General features: G+C 37.5%; 2 protein-coding genes across 2 annotated transcripts; both read right to left on the bottom strand.

The window, feature by feature from the left end:
• Nucleotides 1–655: 655 nt before the first annotated feature.
• Nucleotides 656–3,508, bottom strand: LOC149730594 (Golgi-pH regulating cation channel-like). The gene has a single exon (XM_089885622.1). It carries the CDS (start codon nucleotides 3,382–3,384, stop codon nucleotides 1,477–1,479), a length of 1,908 nt encoding a protein of 635 aa, XP_089741748.1. The 5' UTR covers nucleotides 3,385–3,508; the 3' UTR covers nucleotides 656–1,476.
• Nucleotides 3,509–5,574: 2,066 nt separating this feature from the next.
• On the bottom strand, nucleotides 5,575–13,051 carry LOC149730595 (uncharacterized). Its single transcript, XM_089885627.1, has 11 exons — nucleotides 12,813–13,051; nucleotides 12,427–12,530; nucleotides 12,095–12,183; nucleotides 11,559–11,685; nucleotides 11,209–11,275; nucleotides 9,918–10,033; nucleotides 7,408–8,090; nucleotides 6,933–7,088; nucleotides 6,576–6,640; nucleotides 6,184–6,347; nucleotides 5,575–5,779 (listed from the first exon to the last, which is right to left on the bottom strand). Exons 1-11 carry the CDS (start codon nucleotides 12,817–12,819, stop codon nucleotides 5,633–5,635), a joined length of 1,725 nt encoding a protein of 574 aa, XP_089741753.1. The 5' UTR covers nucleotides 12,820–13,051; the 3' UTR covers nucleotides 5,575–5,632.
• Nucleotides 13,052–13,154: the final 103 nt, after the last annotated feature.

The following is a 13,154-nucleotide window of genomic DNA, read 5'->3' on the forward strand; positions in this document are numbered from 1 at the left end:
GAAACATAGATGACCTACAGATCAAGCTGGGAAGTCTCGGAAAAAAATACAATAGGACTTGCAAGGTAATTATGTGATTTATTTAATTATATTGCTAACAAATTAATATTATCCTAACCAAACTGAAATGATTGATTGATTCCATTGGCTTGCTTTTAAATGTTTATTATATGGTTGTATAGCTACACATTACCCATCAACGTCTTCTTTACCCTGTGATAGATAAATGTATGGCCCATTGATATAATCGAATCCCAGACTTGCAGAGTAATGTTTATTGTATGTTTATAAATAGTAATGTGTAATATAGCTGTGGAAATTGGGAGCTAAAGCTGTGTCATTGTTATAAGCTTGTCTCTATTAATATTCTTTTGGGTTGCCCTAAAAATTCTTTTAAAAAAATTTCGTGATTTCAACCATAAGGCCAAAGTTTTAAAGTGCAGGGAATACAAGAATAGTTAGACGTTTAGTTCTAAATCCCAAGATAGTCCTGCCTACTCTGACACCCCAGGTTTGGTGCCTATGATTTCTACCAAGATGTCATTTAGCAATTTCATTTTACAAAATTGATTGACCCTTTACTTTAAACTTAAAGGTACCTTTAAGTTTAAACTTTGTTTAAAGTTTAGCGTTTTCCATATTTTAAACAACCAAGTTCTTGTGGTACATTTGTATTTTCTCCACAAACACAGTTCAGTTTTAGTTTAAAAGCTATCCAAGCATGGTATAGGAATAATTCATAAATAAATATTGTTAAACAGCTTCAACATACTTTTATTTAGACTTTATATATTTTCAAAACCAACAAAAAAATTGTTATTAAGAATTGTAAAAGTATGTTCAAAACCCACTATGGTATAACATGCAAAATTCTGCAAAAGTAAAAGGTTTCCAAGTTGTCCAATTTAGCTTAAACAACTGTTGTTTTGTAGGACTGTGTAATTCTACGTAATTCTGAGCCCAGATTTAAACCAAACCTAAGTGTCAATAGTTATTATTAAATTGGATTAATGGGCAAACACTGGCCTACATCACATGTCCTCATGTAATATCGTCATTTGGACCGCACTCGTACAGAAGAGAATTAAATTGTAAAGCGGAAAACTTAATTTATTTCAGACACTTCATTCAGCATTTTGGGTTGTGATCTGTGCAATGGAAACAACAGTTTAATATTCATTATGCAGTAGCCAATATTACAGGCAATGCAAACTTTACTTAATAGTACATTTTCATAGATGATTTGTTGGTATAGCCAGTATCCTGTGTTGGGCCACCAGTCAGTATACAATGCATCTAGAAAAGAAGTTATATATATATAAAGCTAAGCAACTCCGGATATATTTAGGCCAATATATATATTGTAAGCAGTATCACTGCAGTGGCAAACACAACAAAGATTTACAGACTTAAATAAGTTGTTCCGATTGCATTCACTTTGAGACAGCATTCATCAAACATAGATTGCGACAACTTTCACTCCATCTTGCTCATCTCGTACTTCGTCGTGATCTCATCCTCATCATCCGACTCCAATATCGGAAGCGCAACATCCGCGATTGTTTGAGGAATATTCTCCTCGATCCATTTCAAGTCCTCCTCTGTTTTATCACCTCCTGATCTCTCAAACTTCTTCCCTCCCCGCATCTTCACCGTCTCTCTTGCTCCTCCCGACAACATCGGCTCCTCGTCCTCATCCGAGTCATTCCCATCCACCATTGGAGAATAAGCGTACCGCTGATTATTTGCCGTCGGTCTCCATAGAATCATAATAACAAACAGGATAACAGAGAACAGAAGATGCCAGAATGCTGTTTCCATCCATAACTGAGGCCAGTCCACCATACAACGAACACTGTGAACTCTCCATGACCAAATAATCATAATTATTGATGCAAGAACACAGAATATAATTGCGTTGGAAAAATGTCGGTAAAGGGAAAGTTTTGTCGTGTTTCTTCTCAAGCGAAGCGTCTTCATCGTCTGCAATAAACTCATGAAGACCCACCAGCATATCACAGCATCTAATATAGCAAGTGGTATGAATGCAAGAATCACTGCTCGATTATTGGGATCATGCAGAGATGAATCATTACGAATCATGGCTTCAACAACTGCAAGTACAAAGTACAATCCTCCAACAACTATAATACGATGCAGCATTGGACCAAGTCTGGGCTTAACAATTCCAAATCCCAAGCTGACAATAATAACCAGCATTCTAGCAAGGGTTCGCTTTAGAGCAGAAACAATTTCCGCAAACTTTGCTGCCCCTATAACAGATATCCCAGTCTGATCCACGCTGAGAAATTCCGAGTAGAACACGGCCTTTTCAATCATGCCTAGCAAGATGACACCACCAATCCAGAACTGAACTCTAAGTAGATCTCTATAGTTGCAAGCACACATTACCAGCCATAGCAGAGCATATATGATGTATGCAATACACATACACATATAGAAAGTAAGCAGGGGGTATTCATGTGCAGACAAATATCCAACAGGGCTCTTTAGTTCAATGGTAACTTCATAAGCATCATCACTATGTATATTTGTTGTAAAAAGATAGAAAAGATAATATGAGCGCTCAGGTACAACTGCTACAACATGTTTGGCGTCTTTAGGAGCAGGACACTTAGACTTATCTGTTGCATCAACACTTTTGTCACTGCCCGCATCAGTCTCTTCAGCGTTCTGTTCTCCAGGATTTGCTTCATCATTCTGGCTTTCTTTAGCTGGTGTATCACTATTACTTGTGGCAGTATTTTCAACATCTGGTGCAGCAGTAACGGCATTTTCTGAGGCCACATTATCTTCTGTGTCTGAACTTTCACTTGGTTCATTTACTGCAGGTGGATCACCAACTTCCCGCTTCTGAGTGTTTTTCTTCTCGTCTGGTTTTGCTTCAGTTGTTGGTGGTTTAGTAGTTGGTTCGACTGTTATGTTCTTCCAGTCATTATGGCAATGCAATATGCTGTTTTTATCACAATATATTCTATCATCTGTTGTGTGTTGATTCCCGTTTATGACATAGTTAAGTACATATTCTCCTCTTACATTTTCAGATTGGTATTGTGGTGTGTATGTAATATGATTTATAAACGTACTTTGCCATTCTGAAGAAGGAGCCGAAAACGCCCCAAAACAAGAAGAACTTCTCACCTGCCAAAACACCTCAATGGCTTCTGTGCTGGCACATTTCTTATCTTTGCCAACGATGGCAACTTTTACAATCGAATCTCTGTAGAGAGTTTTTACGATGTATAAAGAGTTGTCAGTCTTGGTCAGAGTTCTCTTGTATATACCTTGCTCAGGTGCTGCAAGTTGGCAAACCTTGAAGCAGAGGCAGCAGACCAATGTCTTAAAAACTGCACTGGCCTTCATGGTTTTGACAAATCAAACCAGAAAACCCTTTTTCTTTACAAGTTAAATTTTTTTACTTAGAGATGCATTTGTATCTACAGTTGCATACTGTGAAGATCTGCATAAGATAAGACATAAAAATGTTGTCTGCTTAATTATTTTCAGATAAATAATACAATATTAAAAAGCTTTTCCATTTTAACTAATATATTCTTTTTTGGTGTTAGTGAAGAATCTTCCCCCCACCCTATTTGCCTAGGTTAGGGGGTTAGGTGTTGATGGTTAGGGGGTTAGTGGTTATAGGGGTTCGTAGTTATTGGTTATAGGGGTTAGTGGTTTGCAAATAAGGTGGGGGAAGCCTCTTCACTAGCACCCCTTTTATGCAAATAATAAAAAAGGATTTTACCCAACTAACGTGCTCGTCGGGTTACGATAAACGATAACAGGGGTGTTAATCGAAATAGCTTTATTTACAATGCTAAACCGCTTACCATAGTATCCAAGTTAAGCATATACTAGACATAGCATATATGCCTAAGCTGATTATCTTTTTGTTTCAATTAAAATGTTCATATACGAAATAAATCCAGCTTACATTTTCACACATGACTCTGACATGGCAGTTACTGCATCATAACATCTTAAAAATGCATGACCGCTAGGTTTACAGTTTAAACATTTTAAAGCTAAAACGGTACATAACATAAATTAGAACATTTTATTGATATTCAAACTAATATTGGGCATATTTAAAGTTTTTTATTCTTTAAATTCTATCGTTTTGATGTATTTATACATTTTACTTGAATGGGTAAAACCAGAGTCGTATAAACACCTTTCTATGGCTCTGGGTAAAACGAGCTCACAGAGTATCTTTTCTAACACGCAGCACATACGTGTCGAAACAATAAAAAACTACAACTTCAGTCCAGACTTGCGAATATACAAAACCGAAGTGGTTTCTACTTTTAAGCACATTGCGGCCAATTATAATGTTTTTGTTGGTACCATATTTTGTGCATGAAAGACGCCAGTAATTATTTTTATAATTTATATTACTAAAACACGATAATTTATGGTTTATTGTCGTATGTCCGTTACTCTGCTGTAGGCCTACATCGCCAAATGCAATTCAGATAAGGTGTGCTCGGATTAAACGTGAAGAGCACATCGCCAAGTTACCGTACTTCCCACAAATATATATTCGTATTATGGTTTTATTAAGCCGACTGTCGTTGCCCCGCCACGCGAGATTGGAACACTTGTAACTTAAAATAACTTACATTAACTTACTTTATCCTCACGTAACCGGGAAACGACAGTCGTTATCACACGGGTTTAACATCTCGTGCCAGCTTACGAGTTGCCATGTATGTTACTTTGTGGGTGATTATTTTTTTGGATTTTTCATGTATATGGCTGATAATTTGGACAACCCATTAGTGACCACTGGGCTGGAGCAATTGCCGTGAAGTGTCTTGCCAAAGAACACATACGCCCACAATGGTAGCAACGTCGAGCCTTGAACCCATTACCTCTGGGTTACAGGCAGGCGCGCTAACCACTATACCATGGCGCCCACTTGCAATCATCCATTCATTTTTTTAGAAAGCACATGAAGTGAGGAAAGCCACAAGTGAAATAATAAAACCATGGTCACCTGGAATCCAAACCACCAGAATATTGAAGTCTGGCTAATGCATCCCACTGCGGGTGGAGGTATTGTATTTTACTAAATATGGTTTTCTTTGATAACTAAATAAGTTCTGTATAGTTATAGGAATATTTAAAGGCTTGTATGTCAGCTGTTTAAACCAGTCAGCACCATAATTTTTGATTCACTCATTTATAAAATTGGCTAATTCGTAATTATGTAAGTTATTTAGGCACCTTTGTTTGCTTGTTTTGATGCGAAATCCGGTTAGGATTTGTTTGAGTGGCCGCCGTGGTAAAAAAGCCGTAACTCTGCTACAAAACGCAGTAATTGGACGCCAAACATAATTAAACCTTGTCCTAGCTTTCCTAAGCCACATTTCCGCCTCTACATTTGAATAATTCCGTTGCAGCCAGTTGCCAATGTGGGGCAAAATCTCGTTTGGATTTAGGAGTATAGCCTACCAATTGGTTTTCTGTATAAGGCCGATTCGTGTTAAAAAATGATTGAAACAAACTATAACCCAAATCTCGGGACACAAAAAAACGTTCAGACAATTTAAAATGTAAAGAATTTATTACTTGGAACTTAAAAACTTCCCCGAATACATTTACATTATATGTTACAAAGTTTTCGGTATCTTGGAAAGGAATCTTTTTGCATTAGTTCAAATATTCGCAATTGAGCGGCTTCAAAAGTTTGATTTGTTGGGCTATGAAGTCTGGACGCGATCGCCTTTTTTGTTTGTGCGTCGAGGTTTACCTGTAAGAGAGAAAGCTATTGTTTACTAAATGCATGTGGAGCATACATTATCGCGATCCACCTGCACTACATGGTTGAGAAATGGACTGTATTATACACCTCTAGTGTTTAGTGTAGAATTATAACACGGGTGTCTTCTTAACTATATACAAGACACATCACATGGTGTATTCATACACCTCATGTTCACTGTCCAGTTATAACATGAATGTCTTCTTATACACCAGACACACATGGTGTATACATACATCTCATGCTCACTGTCCAGTTGTAACATGGGTGTCTTCTTATACACCAGACACACATGGTGTATACATACATCTCATGTTCACTGTCCAGTTGTAACATATAAATGCCATCTTTTACACCTCATACTTTGTACATTCAGTCTGTCATAAAGTTACCTCACTCTTAGATCCCGAAACGATATACTCCATGTGTATGCATTTAGCCAACTTCTTGAGCTTGCTTGGTTTCTGGAATTTATATTCTTCGCATTGAAGCCAGAAGTCTAAGTTTTCTACGCTGAACTCACCAAGAAGGAACTCGCGGAAGGAGTTTGTGCTTCCTGAAAAATGAAACGGTTTTGAAATTTTATTGAGTGATCCTAAATAGAACTGTGGGGTAAGATGAGACAGTTCTGCTACCACTCTAATAGCATATTTCTGTTCATGATTTTTTAACAATTATCAACGCCCTTTTAAAATCATGGTATACGATTGTATAGTTCTTCAAATGTTATTTGTTTACCACACCCTGTGTGATCATACCAACATGGAATGGAATACGTTCTTACCTTTATTTGATAAAACGTCTGTAAGAGTAATCGCTGTTATGGTTGCTTCATTTGTTAAGGCTTTTCTGTAAGAAATGTTTGACGTTAGTATACAGAGCTATACGTGTACACATATATAAGTAAAAAAACAATACAAACCAATCACGCCCAATAGTTAACACTTATGGTAACTCGTAAGCTGGCACGAGGTGCATGAAACAGTACACCTGTGTTAATGGTGTTATAACGCGAGGATAAAATAAATTACATTCATTCATTCAAGTTACATACGCGGTAGTTCGTAAGCGAGGACAAGGTAAAGTTCTGAGTACTGAGTTTACCAACGCGGGTAAAGTTCATAAATAAAGGTTGAATTACTTTTTTGATTTTCTGATGCTTAAACTTCTTCGAAATCGACATCTATTTGTTTCTTTTCTTGGGGTCGAGTTTCGACAGGAATGTCCCGTTTTCCCCGAATGCTTCTTCTCTGTTTCGGGCATTTTTCGCTGTTGAAACCATGTCATAAGGTTGGATCTGGAAGGTAAAGAAACAACGTTTTATTTTAATTTGATAAAGTTATAGCATTAAACCCAAGTTCCACAGCGTAAGACCTGAAACAATTAAATATATCTATAATGAAAATATCGTAGTCGGATAACTTGTAATAAAATGGCTTTCTGTTATAGTTCCTGGTTTCTTTAAGAGAGCCACCTGTTCTCCTAATAAAATAAAATGGCTTTGCTCATGGCTGGTCTACGATTGTTATTTCATTGAACACTTTGCAGCAATCAGACCTCCGACAAAATCAAGCATGTGTCGGCCTGCTAGTATAAGCTTAGCTTGCTTTACTTACATCGTTTTTGATTTTGTGCTCCTTCCATTTTCGTTCCAGTCTCTCTGTGAGTTTCCTTTTACCCCGAGTTCCCCCAACGGCATCTTTACCGCCATCTCGTGACGGAATTGCATCAAGCTGTCAAGGGACAATCGTCTGCTTAAGGGGCGGCGTGAGGTTTCCTCAACCTTTTGTTTGGGAACACTGGACTCTGCATCACTGTTGAAATCAATTTTCAATGGCAACACTGAAAAGTCTTGATCGCTGTTGCTGTGGTAACCACGGTCCGACGATGGTGACGTACTTCTTATGTCATCTGTGATGTCATCGAATGGTGTGAATGGCGTTTGTTTTTGCAACAAAGGCGTTGATTGTACGTCATAACTGTTCTCGTGTTTTGCGTAACTTTTTCGTGATGTCATTATTTCATCCGGGGTGTAGTTCTTCGGGCGCAAATGTCTTCGTCCTGTCGGTGTTTTCGGCACGGAAAGGTATTTTCTATCACCAACAACTTCGCATGCCCGACGCTCCACAGCTAACTTCACAATTCGCTTCACAACGACTGGTGAACATACTATTTTTATAGGGGACAGCGGAGATATCTGGTTGCTCATTATCTCTGCTCGCCTTGCTACTGAAACTGCAACGTTTCCGATTTCAGGTTTTAATATTTGTTTCTTAGACGAAGATTCCCTTTCGCTAACCTGAAAATACAAAATAGTTAAAACAAAATATAAAGGATGATTTTCACATAAATATAAATTATTTATCGTTCAAGATAATGATCATAATAATTAAAATATAAAAAGATGCGTTGACGGGTAAACGATAGTCGCTGAGACACGCTATGAATAACATTATTAAAAATTCACCGCGCAGTTTTATATATATATAAACTCATATTTAAGTAATGCGCCCAGGCCTAAAATACCTTTGGCGTACTTTAATAAGATATCACCCATTTAAAATATAAGGTTGGACACGCTCATTAGGGTCGGGTAATGGGCCACTCTAGGGTCGGGTAATGGGCCAACTCTGGCCTACATCTCAGATCCCTTCGAGCCTCTCATATTAAGACCTCATCACTTTAGAATAAATTCCTCTCTTTTACCCATTTATCTCCGGTCTGCAACGGCAGTCTGTATTGCTTGCTGTCGAAACCAACTGAGCTAAAATACTCGCGGACCGGGCTTTTCTACTTGCTCGTGATGGTGTTACATAAAATGCGAAAAGTGCGGCCTTTTTTCTTCATGCCATTAAACTGATTGGACCAACGTCCGTAATATTTGAATGCTACCAGCCGTTCCAAATAGATCGATTTTTTAAAATTTAGTGTACGTGACTTGTATAGAGTAGAATCTATGTAATTTTGTTTTCGATATTCTGCTGTTATATTTAAAGTGATTCCTTTTTCATTCATTTACATCTTACATAAGGCTGGTATTTGCGTAAGCTTGAGTTTTTCACACTTCAGACACACAGTCTCTTTTACAGAAGTATTTGCCAAACAGACAGAACCGCCAGACAATTAATAAATTACAATCTGATGTCCTTAATCCATTGTTTTCCTTGTGCGCGCAGTCTGTTGTGTAACTTAGAATTTCACATATGTCTCTTATGGGGCCAATAAACCTAAAATTCGCTCAATCTTATACGTTACTATAGGCGCTCCTACGTAAACCTAGCCCCCTCTATCGGCTGACGGGTTAAGGTAAAGAATATGCATCAAAAATACCAAACGCGTATAGATAGCGTAAACCACAATATATTGTGATTAGAATAAACAAATATCACTTGTTTATTCCCTTGTGGCAGGCAAAGGCAGTTCTTTATAACGTGAGCTTTCTGTTTTTGCACTTTTTGGCGGTTTACCAGTTACCGCGTATACGCAGTATAGGATGGGAAAAACGGGGCATCTTTAGCACATAAAATCCAAGTATCCTAATCGTATTTTAAACATTTAACGACGGTATATTGGAGTCGTGAGAATACGGTTTTATAATTCTTAATTTACTAGCAAATAGGACGATAAAAAATGATAAGCGGTGTCTCATCTCCCCCCACCCTAGTATAAATAACTTTGTGTCTGGTTGTGATATTCACAACCTGTGTTACACAATGACATAATTAACCGTCACAAATAAATAATGACGACCCAAAAGACTGCGACCAATCATGTTATTTATCAAAAGATTATTATTCTTTGATAGGTTTTATGATGTCTTTACAACCATAAATGAGAGGTGGATTACAACCATAAATGAGAGGTGGATAAGGACCAGATCTACAAAAACTATAAGTTAAAAGCAGTATGTATTTAAAAGTCTCGCAGCTATCACTACGTCGTTTCAATAAACTAAAAACATTTGACAATTTGTTAAACAAAAAAGCGGCAATTACACCTCCTTTCCGTGTGAATGTGTACGAAGAGATAAATTAAGTTTATATTATTTTATGTTTCCGATATTCGCACACAACAGGCGTCTGAAATCTAATCCTACTCCGGGTAATAATATAAAGGTACACCCCACCTCATAATAAGACGCGTCTTCATATTCTTGATGGAAGGCATGAGGGAAAGTAGTTGTTTGGGGTGGTAACTGGCTTGCGGGTGTTGATACGCGGTTTGGAAAAGGCGTTTTTGCGCCTGTTTATAAAAGGGTAACACTGTAATACCACCATTGGTAACTACGTAATGTATATAAATTCCTCCTATATATCCGTAACTATATGATGTATATATATAGTAGGGTGGGGGAAGATGAAACACCTTTAGCACATAATATCCAAAAATGCTGATCGCGTTTTAAGCAATTAACAACGGTAAATGCGAGTCATGAAGATACGATTTTATAATATTTTAAATGTTCTTTGTTTACTAGCAAATGGGACGAGAAAATATAATGAAAAGGTGTCCTATCTTCCCCCATCCTACTGTACCACCATACGTAACTATAGATTGCATATCATCCGAAACTATATAATGTATATATACCATCACCTGTAAATCCGTAATTATATTATTTAATGAGAACTTGCCTAAAAAGAGACTTTAATACACGCTACATAAACACGCTCGTAAAACTAGACATTTAAACAGCTTTTAGTTACAATGATAGACAGCTCACAATCACTGTGGGGTAAGATGGGATACCGTTGGCACCTAAATCCGTATTTCTTTGTCGTGTTTTGAATAATTAAAATTGTATGAAAACTTGTTCCGCCTTACCCCACTTTTCTATATTATTTTTCTTAACAGTTCACAAACCTTTAAATATAGCAATTTCCTGTATGTTTACTTTAATGGGGAGGCAGCCGTTTATTTTTTGCGATTTATTTACATTGATTACCTCCAAAATAACACTATGCGGCTTATTTGGCCCGCTGGTAAAATAATGAGCGATATCACTCATGCCTTATGTTGGATGTCAAATGAGTATGAGTCGTTTCTCCTGGCGTGGCAGGTGGTTTTAACACGGTTGTTCTGTTTCATGTCCCTACGAGTTACCACGTATGTAACTTTGTGGGTTATTTTGTTTGTATGGATAACAGCCTTGTATGGTATCATAATGTGCTTCATGACGTGTCTCCAGTTATTCCCGAAATTAGCTGCTGGAGTTAAATGAATGATTAAATGAATAATCGTATCACATTTATCCTCCCGTGGCAGGACAACGTCAGTCGCAAACACGGGGTTCTGTTTCCCACAGCTCGTAGCCGCCTACGAGCTACCATCTGGGTGCTTCAAGTTAGGCGTTTGGAGTCCGAATCCCACGTCACTATGTTATAGAAAACAATATAACTTATAGTTCATGGACTAACCTGGTGATCTTCGGTGGGTTTTGGAACTTATTCTTTCAGGTCGCAACCTGTACCAGCCGTGTAGAACCTGAAAGAATGGTGATTTCAAATTTGTCTCTTCATTAGAAGTATGAAATGTGACATCCTTAGTATAGTATAACAATTGTTGTTAATGATGAAGGGGTGTAACTTATTTGTTTAATTTTGCGATGGTTCTTAATGTATGGTTATCAATAACCCAGTACAGTGACCACTGGTTTGGAGCAGCTGATGTAGTGAAGTGTCTTGCCCGAGGAAACACTCGCACCCAAATGGTAGCAGCCATGAGCCTCGAACCCATACCTATATGACCTAAGTAAGCATATAATTACCTGTTTTCCTCTAATATTTCTGATTTCAAAACTTATTCGACCTATTGGTTCGAGTTTGCCAGTGCGTCGGTGATTTCCCCAAACCGATACCACAATGCGTCGCCTGCTTGAGATTCGGTTAACGTCACTGGAAATGTAAATTGTTATTCGCTGTCGTTTTTTTTGCAATAACAGCACCGAGTCTCTAAAAATAGCAGCGTCGACCCCGTTACTTTCTGGTGAAAGGCAAATGGTAAAAATAACATTGTTACGTTTCGTAGCCACTTTTAGATCGCGTTGGCAGCGGCAGACTTAAAATAAAAACAGGTGCCTGCTGATTAAGGCTCCGTGGTCCATAATACCAGGGCTTTTACTTTCTGGTGGCATCTAAATCCCATATTTCGAGATTTTGTTTATATCAAATACCAACGCTCTTATATAGCGTTGTAATGGATATATACGATATATTCTTTGTTTAATACGAAATGGGACGAGAAATATAATAAAAAGATCTTCTCCGTCATTTCTTTAATTCTATACTTTGTTACAGAACTTACAAAGTAATGCATTCGTGCAGAATCAAGTTGTGTGACGTCATCGGAATGAGTTCGCTTTTGTGTGAAACGGATGAACTGCCAATATGAGACTGGAATTCAAGGTATAAGATCACTAAGGTGTTTACTAAACGAACAATAAATAAACACGATAAAACAATCTTAAAACGCACATAAAGAATACTTCAAAAGTCAAACAGAAAACCTACAAACATAAACACATAAAAGCCGCTGAAATTAGCTCACAACAAATGCGCATTGCAAGGACCACGAGTAAACATGGCTGATACACGGAAGACCTGATATTGACCACATCACCATATTATCTTACTTACCTTCATATAAATACTAGAATACCTAACCGTTGATATGCCTCTGATTCCCATCACGACCAAAGTCGCTTTGTTGTAAGATGCGGTGATGACGATGCGTATTTGACCTGTAAATTATAGGCGGGTGACGTATATGATATGATGTCATAGTGACGTATGTTAATATATCAGAGTAACGTATATTATGACATTATTATTACGTATGTTGCGACGTCATCGTGACGTATGTTTAATGTCATCGTCGGGTATAATTTGACGTTATCATGACGTATTAACATAGACTGCAAGAGAAGAGCGATTATGTCAATATTCAAAATTATTCAACTTAAGATTCATGTTCATCTCTGTTATTTTGCACAAAAAGTCGGCTTGTAAAACACATAGTTTACCTCGCATAACTTCGTTCGTCGACAACTTATTATTCCACCTGTTGAATTATGTTTTATAAATAGACTGGTCCTTTTTCTCAAAACAAGGAAAACCCGCGCAACACAATAGAAAAGACAAACAACAATTAAGCTGTAGGTTTGATTCGATAACGAAGTGTGTTAATCTTCTAATTCTCGATCGTTTATTTCCAACACGTTAACGCTATAATACAGAACACAATAGAGATGTAATCTTGCTAAAAGAAAACTTTTAAGACGCAGAACTCGTAACGGAAAGTGTCAACTTTTAATTTGTTTTTGGAATTAAGTCACACAGTGGGGATTTACGTTTACGCGGGCTGC

This window comes from Ciona robusta, chromosome 9, assembly GCF_009617815.1.
Source record: "Ciona robusta chromosome 9, ASM961781v2".
Taxonomy (NCBI): Eukaryota; Metazoa; Chordata; class Ascidiacea; order Phlebobranchia; family Cionidae; genus Ciona; species Ciona robusta.